Consider the following 18,389-nt stretch of genomic DNA (forward strand, 5'->3'; position numbering starts at 1 on the left):
AGCAAAGATGATAAAAATGAAGAAGCTATTTAAAACATCACTTGATATCGACTTCTTCTTCAGATTTCCCGGTATACCAACAACAACACGAGGACATGTCACTGGTGTTGCATTTGAACTGGCTTCCCAAACTGTTCTTATTCACCCGCAGGTGTGAGTGAGGTTACTGGACCAATGTAGCATTAACTAATCATTATCAGTAGAACAATGAAAGCGTGTCCAAAGTGCTGAACGGGGTAACAGAGAAGATTTAAAACCAATGAATCAAGAAGTTCCAGTACCGGCATATCATTCAGAACAGAGAACAACTGAAAAGTAAAAAGTAAATATTTGGAAGGACTGTGAGATGAAGGATGGTAGAACAGGGAACAATTCTTTGCAATTTTTTCCTCTACTCTATGAATATATTGCCTTAATAAAATATGTAAGCTGCAAAAGAATAAAGGCAACAGCAAAAACCATATATAAGGGAAACATAAACTCTCAAGAATGTGAGCTATTACTCTGACTTCATATACTACTAATTCAGGTGAGGAGAGGAAGAACTATCTATCCTTGCAATGAATAGTGTGAGTCTGACTAAGGTGACCATGTTTAATTATGGCTCCAAAATTAAGGACAGAAGGAAGAAGTTGGGAGATATAGAGAGTGGTGTGTGTGTGTGTGTGTGTGTGTGTGTGTGTGTGTGTGTGTGTGTGTGTGAGAGAGAGAGAGAGAGAGAGAGAGAGAGAGAGATTGGGTGCAATCACACACCCCCCTCTAATTCCAGACGCTAAGGGACTGAGACAGGAGTATCATATGTTTGTTCAAGGCCAGTCTACACAACCCAGAGAGAACTTGTCTCAAACTAGAATTTAAGAAGGATTTGGAGTGTACTCAACACCGGTGAGGCTCTGGGTTTGGTCTCCAGTACAACGGTACTGGCGGGGGGGGGAGGGGCATATTTGTGACAACTTTTTATTGAGATACTTTTTTCCCATTGCACTGTGAAAAAAAAATGTAAGTCCAAGTGCTAGTCTTTCAAAAAAGTGCCTAAGAAAATAAAGTGCAGCTATGACTTATTTACTTGAAGAACATGTTGCCATGTACTGTAATGAATGCTTTTAAACAGTTGTATCCCCACACACCAGTTTATCTTGATTATCTTTGGATGGTCCACTGGTATCATGTAATAAATAATAAATATCAGACAAAATACAGAAGTTTGAAAATATTTATTTTTATAAATATATTAAAGAAGAGTCAAGCTTATTATTTCCTTAATACTATCATTCTAATTGCCCTGCACTCCAGTGTCTTCTTGAGTGCAGAAGAATAGAGTTACAAAGATCTACCCTACTGGGGGTTTTGCATAACCTTGTCTACACTCCTGAGACTGTTCTGGGAGAATGTAAAAAGCAAATGTAAATTTCATCCATCATGTGATTCCCTATAATCCAATATAAACAAATGGAAACAAGTTGATTATAAAAATACTACTCATTTTATGGCACCAAACAAAGGGTAAATTTTAAATTATTAGTGATATAAAAATGCATGACTAAAAATAAGATGTAGTTAAGATTCATTTTACTTATAAAAACTCAATTTTTACTTATGTACAAATTTGTACCAACTTCTGAAAGGTAAAGCTCATCTATGTTTTAAATACTCCAGACAAAAGCATATTCTGAAGTAATACCATGTGTTCCAGCAACATCTAAGTTATTAAAAAAAGTATTGCTAAATACCATGTACACAAACATGTCAATTTTCCCTGACATGGACTTGCAGGAAGTTGTTTATTTCTATTTGTTTCTTGTATCCAAAATTGCTTCAAAGTTTAGCATTCTTCAAAAGTTAGTAAGCTAAAGTATAACAGCACAGTCCCAGTCTGCTGAAATAATACATGAATAAAAAAAGAAATGTCCAGGAATATTTTTAGAACGTTCCCAAGTGTTATGGTTAAATATTCTTCTCACAATTGTTCAATGTCCTGTCCTCTATTCTTCTACACCTATTTAAACAGGTTACACTCAAACATATATTCTTCGTGTAATCCTGTATTGAACAGAATTTTACTATTATTTGTCTAGCCTTCATTTTCCCAAGGACTCAACTGAAAACAGAAGCTTTTTATTCCAGGGATCTTATCAAATCTGATTATTCACTTTGAAAAAAGTAGCCCAGAATTTATAGATGGGCCCCAAAGTGAGGGGATGTGTTTTCTTTCTATTTCTAGAGTTAGGAATTTTCTGCCCTACTAACCATCCTCAGAGACGAGAATCAAATGTTTGTAAAATGCATTTCAGAAACTGCTTAACCTCTGGATTTCAATAGCTGATAACCTTTTCCATCCAGGAATTCTTCAACTCTTCTATCCTCTCTTCAAATAATATCCCTTTTTCTCTCATGAATTAGCTGATCAGCATCACCTGAACAAGTTTTTATAGTCAATGAAAACTTTTTAAAAAAGTATACCTCAATCTCATTTTTATTAGATTATTCCAGACACATTTTTATCATTAATTATAGCGGTCTTTATTCACAAATCTAAAAACCATAAAACTTTATCAATCTAAAACTATGTAGTTAAATTTTATTTCAACAGTTTTATCAGATTAACATTATATATACTATTTTTAAACATGGCCATACAGTTCCACCTTGAGAAAAAAAATCAAAACTTTGAAGCTACTCAAGAAATAATCACTACGAAGCTAACCAGGATTCTGATGACAAGTTCACATTTTGTGCTTCGGCGACACGTAAAGCCTGACTAACGCCCACTTCTCATGAAGTTCACATTTGTATCAAAGACAGACGTGGATCTAGGATTTTCTATCACAACAAATACAAGATGCAAAGGTAGAGTCCAGCTATAACTCTTCAGGGTTAAAGGTGGCAAGAAAAGGCGAAGAAAGGCCTCAGTAAGTCTAAGCTGAGTAAGAAACAGCAAGATCATAAACTTCCAAGGCCAAAGTGAAAACTTGAAAATGAGGCAGAAAACAACATGATCTTTTCGAAGAACTGAAAACTCAGAAGGATGAAAGTGCAGAGAATGGGAGGGAATAGGTGTCAAAGTGGCAAGAGTTAAAACGGATAGGCCCAGGTTATAGAGCAATTTTCTGTACAACTGAAAAGGTAGGAGTTAACCAATAGTAAATTTAAGGAGAAAACTAATAAGTTCAGATATTTAAGTGCTAATGCCTCTGCAACGGATGGACTGGGCAGGGCGGGAAAATGAAGGTGAGAAAACCAATCAAAGGTTGATTCAGAAGTTTCCTCAAGGCAAATGTGCATGTGAACTAAGTCAAAGAAAGAAACAGATGAGAAATATTGGTCAGAAAAAATAATGACTTCAGCATTGGACTCGTTAAGCCTGGACTGCCTTTGGAGCGTCACACTCAAGATTGCGGCTGCTGTGTGCATCATGTTTTATACCAACATATGGTTGAAAATTTGAGTGAGTCTGAGTGTCGGGGGGGGTCAGGTGAGGATGTCCAGTCAGTAGGTAACTAACTCAGGGAGGATCAGGCTGGAAATAAGAATGTATTCAGCACTGCTCTAGAGAACTATGCTGACCATTACTGCAACCAGTACCCAACAGGTGTCTAAAACATAAGGCAAGCAAAATGAACTAAAATTACCAATTAATTTCTATGGTCTCTTTAGCCACATCTCAAAGGCTTGAGGCCAATGTGGTTAGTGGTACAGCATGGGGTGACACAGATACAGATCATTTCCATCCACACAGGGTTCTACAGCACAGCGCTGGCAGGCAGCATGTGAAATAGGAGAAAAAGTCTGGGCACAGAAGCCCAGTGGAAAGAGAAGGTGGGATATCAAAGGAGGAAAAAGAGAAAGGGAAAAGCATAACATCACTTTGACCAAGAGAAGAGAGAGTTCAACGAAACAAAATACTCGGGAATAAGAAAGGCTGAAAAAAGTCAATAGAAAAGGAGTAAAAAAATTACCTGTAGGTAGTTTGTTTTAACCAAATATTTGGTATTGTATTGGAATTGTTACTAATTTCTTCAGATGCAAAAAGATTCAATGAGATTAATTATCTCACTCAGATAACAGATTGAGCTTTTAGAAGGAGAATTCAAGTCCCATACAGGAAGGGAAATGTTGGAAATACAGCCATTCTTTGCCCACACTTTAATCATAAGGGAGGCCTTGTGTAGCTGTTGTCCTTAGCCATTGCCCTCCTGGGAATGGTTTTAGTGTCTCTAAGTAAGGTCTGTGCCATTGATGAATGCATTTCTTAAAACTGTATGTCAAATATCTGTATTCAGATACTTAAAAAAAACGCAAAATTCTCTTCTCAGATCAAAAATAAAGATGACCGAACAATGAGGGACTAGGGAATTATGGGAATAGGAAATTATTGTTTTATGCACACAAAGTTTTTGTGTGGGTCGATGGAAAAGTTCTGGAAATGAATAGTGGTGATGAGATCACAAGAGAATGCACTTAAAGCCACTGAACCATACACTTCTTGATGGTTAAAATGACCAATTTTATGTTATGCGTATTTTACTATATTTTTTTAAAAATCAAGCTGAACTAAAATACATAGCATGGGTTTAAAAAAAAATCTAGAAGAAACCTTCCACAACATTCTAGGATTCCAAATAATAAAAGTTAAAAACATTTTGAACAAATGTGTTACTTGATGTTGAATTTGTGATGTTACAGTATAAAAATATGGATTTAGTAAGTCACAGGATATTAATATTGCCTTGCCTGATACTGTCAGTGGTCTAAAAAAATGAAACACACTAGAGATTTAAATGACACCAACAGAAAGAAAATTCATTAAGGCAGTTTCATAATCTAAGTGACATCTACTATGGTCCCCACTTATAGACAGTTTAATTTGTTGCAGTTTCTTATTATCTGTGAGGGGAACACAGAAGGGGCTCTGAAAAAAGCCAGTGGCTCTTTTCATTTGTGTTACTACAGCCAGGAAGAAGAACATTTCAGGCTAAAAATTAAACCAAAACATATTATAGTTCATACGTGTCAACCAGAGTGCAAAAATATTAAATGGAAAATTCCAGAAAGAATGACTAAATTTTATTAGAGCATATTGTTATCATTGTTCTTTCTTTTTAATTACTTTATTAGTCTCTCACTTATACTTACTTTATAAATTAAGCTTTATCAGAGGTATGTATGTGTCTAGAAAGAAGAACAGTATATACATAACAGGTTTTGTGCTATCCATGGTTTCAGGTATCTGCAGAATATTCTAGAATGCTTCCCCTGTGGAAAAGGGGAGAATACTATGTACCCTTCTCTTTACTGTTGGCTTCTCAGGTCAGCAGCTGCACTTAGCTGGTAGAATGGCCAAGTATAAAAATCAGCAGTAAACCTGGAGGCAACTATGATTTTAAGGGTACGATGCTCACTGTGCAATTTAGGAGGGCGAGTATACCATGAGTCACTTCCCATGCATTTTCTGACAGTCAGGGCCTGGAGCAAGGCTCAGAAAGAGGAACACAGAAGGGTTTCCGAAAGAAGACAGTGGCTCCTTCTATTCGTGTTAGGAAGAACACTTCAGGTTAAAAATTAAACCAAGGCATATGATAGTTCACGAATGTGAAATAGCACAGTAAGCCAATGAATGTTTGCTCCAGATTATTGTACAAGTTATACAATAACTAATCTCATATGGATTTTAACTCTGCTGCCTCCCATCAGCATCTACACTTTTCCTTGTGAACAAATTGGCAAAATGGAAGTAAACACTTGCACTTTCATGGATCACACCATTTCCTCTCCAAGAGAGTATACTAAATACGGAGAACAGAACCATCTTTTAAGTAAATCAGTTTTCCTTGCCCACTATTTGAAGCCTTACTTAGGTCCTACAGGGCCTCTGGTGATGTCACAAACTGACAAATAAAATCATCGCGTGACTGTGACTGCACGCTCAAGGGAAGTGGGCACCGCTTACTGAGAGACACTAGGAGCAGAAACCAACCAAAGAGAAAGAAAGGAAGAAAGAAACAAGACGCAGAAAAATACAAGAGATGACTCATACTATACTTACAACTTTCAGCCTGATAGTCTGGTACAAACTGCTCGTCATTGTCAGGTACCTGAGCTGAAGAAGAAAATAAAAAAATTAAGAGAGAAACTGCCAAAGCACAAGGCACGTCAGGTCACATTTGTCAGGCAAGGCCTTCTTAAGCTAAGATCACAGCTCTAATTATTTGTCCATGAGCTCCTATTTTAAATGGTATTGGCAGTCCTTCATAAGAGGGGAAAGAAAGGGAATATTAATATCATCTGGAATGCATAAATACGTAAGAAATATGGCAGGTGTAGTCACTCTGAAATTCACCTGCCAGATGGAAATAAAAGAGTCACAAAATAAAGAAGCTACAGGATTTCTATTTCCTGCAGGGTTTCACTTTGCAAGGAATAAAAGAGATTTTGATTCACCCACTGGCAGTGCTTAAGCAGCCCATCTAAGTGAACCACACGAGCCTTTAAAACTATGTCAAAATAAATAAATAAATAAACACACAAATAAAATAAAGTGATGTTCAGGTATCACACATCTGGCTGCATTTTTAGAAATGACTGCTTTTGGTAACTGCTAGCTCTTGTAAGTTAGAATACCATAATTTAAAACGTTTGACCCTAAATTTGACCAAAGTATGCTACAAAGATTTAAAAATGCAGGATTGTGATTTAGTTGGGACATATGTAACAAAATAATACACTTCAATGATTGTACTTGTAATAATAATAAACAATAAAACAGATGCCATCTTTTCATGTAAAAGATGGTCCTGGCAACTATTCAGCATTAACCAAAAGAACATGACTATTTCATCAGTTTTAATGTCAAACGACTTCCCTATTTTTAGTAAAGGAAAAATACTGAACAGCAAAGATTTAATGCATTCAGCAGCAATCAAACCACAAGTCCACTTTTTCACTTCTAAAATGTATTCATCACAATCAAGTTAGACATGAAACTAACCTGTTTTCAAAAACGTGTGCCAGTATAGGTCTTCTCACATACATAAACCATATAAAGCAAAAGTCAGCTTACTTTAACTTGGTAAATGTATTATAAAGTATCATCCTTATTAACTTTAGCTATGATCTGATTAGCAAGTATTATTTTTCTAGTATTATATAATACTGAAAGTTTTATCCAATCAAGTCTTATTAAAACAGACCCCAGTTTATTTTTTAAAATGATCCTACTCTGTATGAGGCATGATAACACAATCAGTTTGTTGAAAAATGTTTCAGGCTAATAATTGCAGGGGCTAAGAAAAATCCACATAAAAAGAATTTTATATGAAAAAAATCCTACATCAAAAAGGAATACATCCAAGTGCAGTAGCACACCTGTAATCCCAGCACCCTGGGAGGCTGAGGCAGGAGGATCACAAGCTTGAGCCCAGCCTGGGTAATTTAGTGACTTAGCCAAACCCTATCTCAATATAGAAAATAAGAAGAGGATGCATATCTCGGTGTGAAAGCCTGGGTTCAATCCTTAGTACAGCAAAATTTTATTTTTCTCAATTTATTTAATAGATTATTTTAAAACAGAAATATTTAGTTAAATAAAACATATTCTTAAAAACAACTATACAATATCTTGCCTATTAGTTCAATAAATGCAGTATGACACTCAAGTATTTCTGCTACACACAAATACTAACCTTATAAAGGACACACTATCCCTGCCACTAAATGAAACTTAAAAAAATAGGAGTATTTTCAAGTTACAACTGATGTCTTTTTTGACAAACCTAACCTGGGAGAATTTTTCTCTTCATATTCCACTAATATTTGACGTTACTCATAGTAAAGTCAGGAAAACTTCAGCTCATAGATCTATGACTTGCTGGATGTGTAACTTTAGTAAGTCATTAAACGTCTCTAAACTCCATTTTGCTCCGAAGTTTAACAACAATATTACAAAGCATTTTTGATAAGGATTAAATAATCTAAACATAATGGCAGATACACAGATGCTTGTTTTCTGTTTTCTAGTCTTCTACCATTTACCCTTTTCTTTCAAGTCACAGATGTCCAGTTTAGTATCTTTACTTCTAATGAATTCTGAGACCCTAAAAACCCCAGAAAGCTAAGACTTGTACATTAGCATTCTCTTAGTCACAAGCAACATGTTTTTAACACTGTAGTAAGCTTAATTTTTCCTCATAGACTCATAAATTATAAGAGAAGTACACTTTGAAATGTCTTCACACCAGAAAAATTACAAGTGTTTTAATATATGCTTGATTAATAAGAATAAGTAAATAATCAATTCACCAAGATTTTCTCCATGATATTCACACGTTTGGATAACTAACAAGGTGCAACATTATCAACCACAGCAATTACTGTGCTTTAACAAAGCCAACATTTACAAGAATCTAGTAAAAATGTAATATCCCTTTATAGGAATAGTTTAAAATAGCTGATGAGTAACAAAAGTATATTTGTAACTGAATAGGCTGCTGTGAATGTCCTAGAGACCAGATTTTTCTTTCTTAGTATCATAAAATAAGTTGCAGCACCCAGGTCCTCTATGGGAGCCTGTTGGTGTGTTGGGTTATGTGTGAGAAAAAAGGTCAATAGCGAAGGGACAGAAGATTCTAGAAGTCACACTTCACACAATAACTGCATACTCACAATTTGTAAAAAGAGTAAGAACAAGAATTGCTATTTCTGTTCCAACTCCTTAACATACTGAATAAATACTTCACACTTACGCTTGAACGTATTACAGAATTTTAACAAAAAACATGATTCACATTTTCACAGAAGCTAATCTTAAGAAACTGAATAGACCAAATGAAGCCACATGCTACTTAAATAGACAAAGGCTTAAGTATACCTCTAATTTCAAGTTGGAGCAAAAGGAAAGCAGTTAAGTAAAAACACAAGTTGGATCCCTGCAAGGAAAATATGACAAAGTATTGCCACACTCGAATCATACATTTCCTTCTTTTTTTTTCTTTAATTCACAAGAATTCTGTGAAGAAGAAAACTACAGCTGCCTGAAAATTTGTTGCAAGCCATACCAACTTCAAAGCTGAAAATTACCAATGCAGCCCAATCTAAAAAAATTGTTTTTCACTACTATCTATTATAAACTATGCTTGAAATGATGGTCTTCAGGGAATGAAAATGTTTCTCCACACTATGTAATCAAAGAGGAAGGGAAGAGGAAAAAAAAGAAAGGAGAGAAAATATGTACCAAAAGGCCAATAAAAGGCTTTCAGGAAGATTAAGCATGTAGATTTTATTGGTAATAGCTAGAGCGATCCTATCAGTTTATTGCACATTAATAGACAAGTAGCCATCAAGTCCAGGATTGCAGCTTTAAAAGGGTAGTATCTGCACTCTCAGCTATTTGCTTTACCTAGATAACTATCCTTAGTTGTTCTTTAATTTTCTTTTTAACTACATAGCAGTACGTACTATGGGAAAGAAATTCACAAAAATATTATCATGACCTAAATGTCACAGAATCATCAACTCTGATTTTTAATTTTAATATCCCTTCCTAACTAACACTGCCTTGGGGACAGGTAATTTTAAATAGAGCTTGCCTTTAATTTATGCCTATTTTTAACTTTTAAATAAAATAATAGTCCTCATAAGGAAAGTTGTGAGTTTAAAATTTTTCCAAGATTGCTGCTGGCAAGTCAATAGTCCCCTTATTCTTACAAACAAGGTGCATGGTGGGTGTCCATTTAACAAGTCAGAAAAAAGTGAAAAAATGACAAATAAAACAAATGTCAAGTATAAAAGGGGTTAATATTTAATTAAAACCAGTTCTATCCACTGTAACAATGACCTGGAGCCAAACAAGGCGGAAGATGTATGAGTCATTCTTTCTGCCCGTGAATGAGACAGCTGATCTCCTCAGCAATTCCTCAAGACAAGCAGGCAGAACTGGAGTCCTGCCTCCATTCACAAAAACACAGTCCAGCATGAGCCATGTGGCCCAACCGCAATCTTTTCATGTCACACCCTTCCAGAGAGCCAAGCAAGTAAACTTGAACTTGCAATATAAACACACCAACTTTATTGCTCTCACATCTATTAGAAAAGATTTAAATAAATGACAAGTTATATAAGAAGATATATATATATATATATATAAAATTAAATAAATGACATTTATGTGCAAACAAATGAACAAGTTAACCCATCATACTTAGTCTACAGGGTAATTTATTACAGAACTTGAATGTGTGAAATTAAGGAAGAAAAGAGGGCTAGAGGAAAAGGAAAAAAAAAAGGATGCAAATAAAAAGAAAAATCATTAAAAGAGTTCCTCATTTTTCTTGCTTACTATTCAAGTTTCTATTAGAAGAGGGCAAGAGATTATTTCTGTTGTTTGTAGCATTTCACTTTGAATCTAAACACTAACTAGAAACAAATTTCTCTAAAGAAACTATATTTTATGTTAAATAAGTTAAAGCAACAAGAAAAGCAACCCTTGCACGGTGGTATCCCTTTTAACCAAAAATGAGCCTTTAGGCCATGGAAAAAAATAATCATCAGTCCACTAAGCCTAGCTTTACACCACATCCGGTTTTAACATTAAAATGATTGTACAGGAGTAAAACCATTAATTAATGCAGAAGTATAAACAAATTTAATCAAACAAAAATGAGGGCCGTTTTCCCGTGACAGAAACACCTTTAATGCTGGATATGTTAATGTTCTAAAAGGAAATCATACAAATTTTAGTTATCTTGAATCTCAAACAGCTTCAATTCCCAAATAAATTGACCTGCAGTGACTTGAAAACTTAAAGGAAGCTAGGAGCCAACTAGTCATTGGCTGTAGCCAAATATTTTCCCTAATGTTAGAGGTCTGACTGTATTATTATTATCTTTAATTACAAGATTATACATACGAATCAAAAGAAACAAAGTTATACTATGAAATTAAAAGTTTCCTGTAACTGAACTAGAAAAGCTGTTATATTTCATTAGCATTTATTAGGACCCTCTAGAAAAACTAGACTGTGTTAATCAAATCCAATTTTTTATTTAAATTTGTTTTCTATTTTGTAAGTAGACTAAAGATGAGAAAACATTTACATATTCCCAATGAATTTTTAGCAGGAAAATGTATTTACTCTACCTGCTATCTTTAAATCACATCTAAAAGAGAACTCTTTCATATTTTATAGTTTTTCCTGATATAACAAAAAGAGAGGTGGTAGCCTCCCTATACACGCATACGTGAATACACTTTTACTCAATTCTAAGAAATGGCATGGACTTCTTTAATGCTTAATTGTTGCCTCCCAGTTTGTGTAAATTACATAAAATAATGCAGTTTGTGATGTTTTTATTCCTTACTACACCACATAGGCAAAAAAGAAAAAAGCGTGTGCACATCCAATGTTATGTTCCATTTTAAAAAGAAACAGAATTTTAAAAAAATAAAAAATAATTGTCTTATGACTACTGTGCATCGTGGATGCAATATGCAGCTAGTGACACTAGTTAATTTAAGAGACATTATAAAAATGAATATAAGTTTAGGATTGGTGCTTGAAGTGAATTGAGGAAAAGTAATGACATCTCTAGTTTTAAGTTAATTTGATAAATATTGGAAGGTTACACAAAACCAAAAGGCAATAAACCTTGTTTGGATGAGGTGATTATAAACTTCAGTGCAGACAGGTTGTTCTTGGAGATAAAACTGACTGCAAATGTGAAACTTGATTTATTACACCACTGGAAAACATTGCTATCCTGATGTCAGCCAATTACTGTTGACTTTTTCCTCAAGGTTATCAATGAAAAGGAACCTCCAAGACATTTAGATCCACAGCAAAATAACAGTCAAAAGTAGCTATGTATGTACATTAGACCTATACTGAACTTTGTTATTTCTCTGTAAGTTGTGTTAGTAAGCTGTAATAAGCAAGTTCAGGGGGATGCAATCTCTTCTTAAATCAGTTTTTATCTTTGGATTTCTGTACTCCCCATACAAGAGAAGCCATTTTAAGTATGACTTTTTAGGACACAGGTAACTAAAACATGCAAAACAGGTTAAGAAGCAAGAAGTTACCATGATGCTGATAGGATTGATACTTGAACTCACTACTTATGGAATCAAATAATTGCAATTGCCTTTCTGTCAGTAGCAATCTAACTCAAAAGACAAAGAATCAATAAAACATGGTGAATAATAAAATTACAATATCAAGTAGCTATAGCAAACTTTTAAATAAACATCCTCTCTACTTTTTCGGCTGATGCCATTGGAAATATTAGCTTTTCAGTTTTCTTCAGAATAAAATGGTTACCTTAACTTGTGGTATTTAGGATAAACCTTAGATTGTACTCTGAAAGTGATATTAACTTAAAGTTACATTCCTCACAAACATATTTTCAATCCCTATATAGAATTAAGTTTGATTTTTTAGAAGTTGGAAGATGAAAGTGATGTTCAGAAAGAATTTTAGTGAATTGAAAATACCTGTTGGACCCCCCACCCTTGAATACTCCTGCCTTCTATTTCCCAACTTTCCCTTAGAGATAAAATACATTTTATAATTCATAGTTATTCACTCCTGACTCATCTAGGTGTTGCACTTGGTCAAATTTATATAAAAATTACAGGAAAATATTTCAACATTCTAATACATATCATTTCCAAATATTTAGGAACTTGAGTTTGTACAAACACAATTGTCATATGACACATTACAATGAACTTGATTCTCATGTCTAATAAGATTTTTAGACCTGTTTAACTTTGCAGTGGGATTCTAAGTCATGGGAGAAGCTTCTATAATTGACAGTGATCTTTTTTAAGAGTCAAAATGTCTTAAAATTCCATGGTCACTGTCCTGGCTGTGGAGCATTGCAAAAAGAAATATGTAAATGGTTCATAGTCTTCTGATTTAGCAATGTTTTAATTTCTAGATTTCCAGAGGGGGAAAAATAGACAAATGTAACTGCAAATAAAACTAGAGCAGTTTTGACATCTTTTCTTAGCTAATATGGTTCAAGAGATGGGATAAATCATCACAATATTAGTGCAAATAATATATTCATTACTAAGACCAAAAATCAATGTGAATTTTATTAACAGGAGAAGAAAAAGTTTTCTCATTATCAGATTTTTAAAATTACAATAACAACTTTTTGCTTACATCATGACTGGATAAATTAATGTAAACTATTTTTGAAAATGCTTAAATTATTCTAAACTGCAAGCTTATCCATAGTTTGTAAATAGTAGCACACCTGGGTATTAATAAAACACTCAAGATTAATTTCTGAATTTAATTAAGCTTATTAATTCTTTCCTAAGTTAAAGTCTGTGCTCCTCCAAATACATTAGTCATTTTCCAGATTTTATATAAAGCTAAATCTGCAGATCTGATTCACAGATATGTTAATAATCATGGGTAAGAAGATTCCATTCAGAGTTTTAAGAGATAAACTCAGATAAATTATTCAAATTACTTTTCCAAGCTATCCACAAGTCAAAAGTAAAAATACATATATAATATATATAATATAATATAATATAATATAATATAATATATGTTATTATATATATGCTGATTATAGAATGGTTGGAGTCTGTTGCAGATTCCACATTTTAAAATCCCAGGAACAGAGTTGCTATGCACATTCAAAATCTTCCAGCAAGTGTACTGACTTGGAATCAATCGCATTTAAACATCTTACGATTTAACAAACCTTCCACAACAATTAAAATAGCTATTTAAGTTATTCTGGATAAGAAAATAAGTCCTCTCATAAATATAATATTCTCACAACCTCCAATTTAGCTCTACTAATAGATAAAAGTTAACACAAGAACCTCCCTGCAATTTTTTTCATGAAAAGTTACGTTTGACTATATGACTTATGTTGCAATAATAAGTAATCAATTGCAATAACTTTCATGTAGAAAGACAAGCAAAATGACCTTTAATTATATTTAAAACTTTCACTAATACTTACCTTTCTTTAACATAAAAATAAAATCACCTTTTCCAAGGACTACAGGAGAGCTATTTAACTTAAAAGATTCATAAAGATTGCAAAAGCTCTTTGGAGAACTAGAACATCAGCAAAACAAAGAAACTTATTTTACATGCTAACAGCAACTTAGTCAACAGCACAGAAGACCACAGATAAAACATCAGTCTTCTTCAAAGTAGCCACAGCAACACTTGAGTTCCCATTCAGAGACCCCCTCTTTCCTTTCAACCACCTTAAAAATTTGTCTCCGAAATTGCAGATTTCTCCTGGTATGTGAACACACAAGTAACACAATTATACTCAGTGCTTAAGTATCTATTACTTACTCTTCTGTTTCCTACACAACAATTCATAAAACTAACATTTCACATTTACTCTGCCCAATCCAAAAGGAAAACTAAATTTTAGATGCCAAGAAAAATCTCTCAATGTTAGACATTTCTGCAGATGTATAAAGCTTTTACTGAGGCAGTATCTCATTGTTTCTATAAATAAAGTTGCACACAGTCGGAGATATAGTAGGTTGCGCCATTAAATTCAATCAAAAAATAGTCTAAAATACCATTAAATGCCTCTTTGTTATATTAAATAAACCCTTATAAAAGTGACAAAATAGCTAAGGTCAGTTTCAACAAACACAACATGCATAGTAATATACAGAAAACATTTTTAACGTCCTTAAATCCCCCGAAGATTTATTTTAAACTCATAGATTTCCTAAGTATTGGATACACACCTAATGTTCTGTGTTGTGAGCAAGGTGGAAAGAAGACACTTGCACTTAAATCTTGAAGCATCCCGTCCTGATGAACCCAGAGAAACTAATTTCTGCCATCAGAAAAGTCCTCCACCAGAACACCAAATAATGATATGCGCTGCTCTAAAGGAAACAGCAAGCCAGCCGGGTTCTGGCTCTAGGAGGTCTCTCGAGGTACAATAATATAAACCTGATCAATTGCAATTAAAATCTGAACAGAGGCTTAGAACTTGAAGTCTTGGTGCATTAGTTCTTGCCAAAAGCAGATGTGATTGTGAGCTGGAAGCAATTTCTCCTGGTAATTTGTGATGACACTGGGTAGTGCAGCCCCAGAGTCCCCAAAGACAAACTCATCAGAGGCTCTAATGTATGCATGACACATGAGGTGGCTCTTTTAGAGCTCAATTAATTGGGCTGAACATTAAGACAGCAAGTTCAAGACTTTTTTTTTCCCCTCCAGAGTTGCTTTTCCCCCTTTTTAAGCATTTTTTTTTTTGCCTTACCTTCTGCAAGCCATGTTTCCTGCAACTGACTTAGATCTTGAAAGAGTTCTAAAAAACAATTCAAAAACATAAACGTAAGATTTGAAAATCTTTAGGCATAATTAAATGCAAATGTTTGTTATGAAATTGGAATTAAATATGAATTGAATTTGGGGAAGGGGAGTTGATAGAAAAATAGTATTCATAATAAATATCACACAGTAATCCTACTTTTGATGCCTATTAAGCAACACTTCAAGAAATTCTTTACTCAATCAAATAACAAAGTCATCTTTCTTTTTTTCTTGCTTTTTAACAAATAGCTTAATAAGTAAACTCAGGGTACTAAAATAAATAAATAAACTAGAATTTGCAAAACATGCTGAAGTGAAGGCGGGCTATTCACAGAAACCTTTCTTAAATATATTCAGCTCTTTCTAAAACAGTAGTAGAGGAAATTTTGGAAAGGCTGGAAAGCATTTTATTTACATCACCTGAATCTCACATACATGTTATAAGAGGTTAATTCTCAAAGTACTATTTTCAGGCTTAATATCTTAAAACCAAAAAAACAACTTTAAATACAAATTAAATTTTGTATGTTAAATATTTATAAAAGTCAAAGACAGATAATCCCGGTACTGGCTTATTAACTAGTCCAAAACTGTATATTGTCATACCAGGGAGAGAGGAGGTGCCTTAAAAGTATGAGATTTAAGGAAGTTTCAGTATTATTCAGTACATCTAATTTAAGCTGCAAAGTGAACTTTGACAAACCTAAGTACTTTCAATTTATTATGAATGCCCCCATATGGCTGAAATAATGTATAATACATTGGCCTCGGACCATCAGTTCATAAAAGGAATGTACAACCTAATTTCCCAAATAGTATAGTAAGTATTAATTAGGCCTTAAGTATGATTCAGTGAACACTATAAGGCCTATTAACAGGATGTTCTGACTGCATCATATAGTCATCAAACTTGCCCACGAAAATGTTGATAATAGTATGTGATTTTAGTATAAAGATGACGAGGAAAAAAGCACAGCAGTTTATGTCATTAAGCTTGTATAAAGTGGAAAGAAAAACATAAGCAGTGTGCATAGTATCTTACTCTGTCCTACTGTGTTGGATATTTTAAGTTGTTATCTCAGTGTATGGGATTTGTTATATGCCCTATGGGCAAGTATAAACACAAAACAATGAATAAAAGAAAAATGTCATTGTTGAGTTTTTATTTTCTTCTTTCATTACTTTGTGACAGGACCATATAATATTCTCTAATGCAAACTGTCACGTTATGTAAACTACTTCAGGTAAAAGTCCTGGTTAAATTCAGTAACTTCAAAGTTTATTATTTTTTAGATAAGACTGAAGTTGTTCCTTTCTTAGTGAGGGTAAAGAATGTAGGTAAAAAGGGGGATTCAGCTCAGAATCAAACCTCACCTTCTGAATCATGAGCCAGATCTCTGTTAATGAATTTTCTTTTCCTGACATTTGTTGGTTTCTCGTTACCATTTCTCCCACGCTGACTCTACAAAGGGAAAGATAAAATCCTTTTAAAAAATGTAAACCTCAGATGTCACACACAAAAGTACACAGGCATACATAACATAATCCTACTGGATCCTCTCTGAACAGATAAATAAAAGTTTATAAGATCAACTCTAATATTAATTTTCTGCCTTTATTTGACAGTGAAAGCTTATGCTGAGATTCAACAGCGGGGGGAGAGTTGCTTCCCTGAGCCGATCCTAATACTACTGTTTATCAGTCATATATATTCATGGTATTTCAGCATCAAAACAACATTAAGCTATAACACTTAAAGTTGTTTTTAAGCTGAATAAGAACTAGATTAAACTGCAATGAATTGTACTGTCTCTCAGAAAGCCACCCTCAAAAAATAAGAGCAAAAGGAGTGGAGAAATGGAAACAAGTGAGAGAGAAAATGAGAAAAAAATAGCAAAAATCAAAACACCCCATGTAAACAAAAAGCGTCAGCATTAGTCTCAACTTCTTTCTTTTCAATGTGGCAGACAAACCCAGCCACAAACTTTGAGTTCAGCAGCTGCTGCTGCCCTTCCACTCATCCTGGGCACTTTAATCAGAAAAAGGGATCTTAAAAGCAAAACTATGCCTTATCCGAATCACTGAAAGGTAAGCTCATTTTGCAGATTGGGCTTCTAGAAGCAGAGTCGCCCTACAGTGGCAACAAAGCAGATAAAGTATCTGCAATCCCAACCCCCCTACCCCTCCCTTCTCCCCCCCCCCGTCGGAGTCAAGTTTATAAACAGCAACTTTCGAACTGATCACTCACATTGGTGACCATGTAAGGCACTTGCTGGTCATAAAATCCATCCATTCTGCTGCTCTTCGCAAATATTAGCTCAGTATTTTATATTTTGAGCATTTATCTGGAGATTTCCTCGGGATCTGGACTTCTATCAACCTAGAGGGGAACAAGATGGCTTTAGGCTTTTAAAAAAAAAAATCATGAATGAAGCTCTTGAATTTGCATAGCTAATTACCCTCCGACAGTCCCATTCACAAAAATAATCCTCCCTACACCGCCTCCTTCACCTGGATCCAAAGAGAGCCAAGAGAGTTCACAATTTACATATTTTCGGTAGTAGCAAAAATCCGAACCGGAGGCGATGTATTTTATTTACACTCTCGATGTTTCCCTGCGCGTCGGTGTACCCCGGGCAGCTCTGATTCGCAAACGAGTGCAAAACTAGCAATGGCGATCAACGAGACTTGCTTTGCACCTAACGGGACTAAAGAGAGGGAGACACCTCTTTCATAAGGATAGTTTTTGCAACCCACAACCATGCAATTATCTGGAGAGACATAAAAAGTTTTTGGAAAGACCCACCTGAAGGCCACGCTAGGCGAACGGCTGCAAAAAATTCCCTCCAAATTTAATAAAAACATTAATTATCGCCCAGCACTTCCCCTTGGAAGCCGAAAGCGCCTCTGACAGAGCTCAATTCGGTGGTTTTTCCTCTACTTCTCCTCCAGGGGCCTCCAATGCAAACTGATGGATCGCTGCCTCCTATTGGCTCCACGTCTCTTTCACAAGATCAGATTTCGGGCTGTCAATCACGAGGCTTGTGGCCCCCTCCACCCGCCCCCCCACACA

General features: G+C 34.7%; 1 protein-coding gene across 15 annotated transcripts in view; it reads right to left on the bottom strand.

Annotated features, from left to right (window-relative positions):
• Etv1 (ETS variant transcription factor 1) overlaps positions 1-18,389 on the bottom strand; it is an 89,499-nt gene that overhangs the window by 68,754 nt on the left and 2,356 nt on the right. For 7 of the 15 annotated variants that reach the window (XM_010643362.3, XM_010643357.3, XM_010643361.3 and 4 more), the window contains 3 exons: positions 16,691-16,778; positions 15,264-15,311; positions 6,044-6,097 (listed from right to left, as the gene is read on the bottom strand). In XM_010643362.3, the coding sequence (XP_010641664.1) occupies positions 6,044-6,097; positions 15,264-15,311; positions 16,691-16,778 (190 nt within the window). Of the gene's footprint in view, positions 1-6,043; positions 6,098-14,739; positions 15,026-15,263; positions 15,312-16,690; positions 16,779-17,564; positions 17,697-17,827; positions 18,025-18,122; positions 18,354-18,389 lie in introns of those variants that run through there. The other 8 variants (XM_010643367.2, XM_010643354.2, XM_010643356.2 and 5 more) reach the window with 7 other exon arrangements.

The sequence above is a fragment of the Fukomys damarensis genome, unplaced genomic scaffold (genome assembly GCF_012274545.1).
Source record: "Fukomys damarensis isolate Sample0158 unplaced genomic scaffold, DMR_v1.0_HiC HiC_scaffold_4, whole genome shotgun sequence".
NCBI lineage: Eukaryota > Metazoa > Chordata > Mammalia > Rodentia > Bathyergidae > Fukomys > Fukomys damarensis.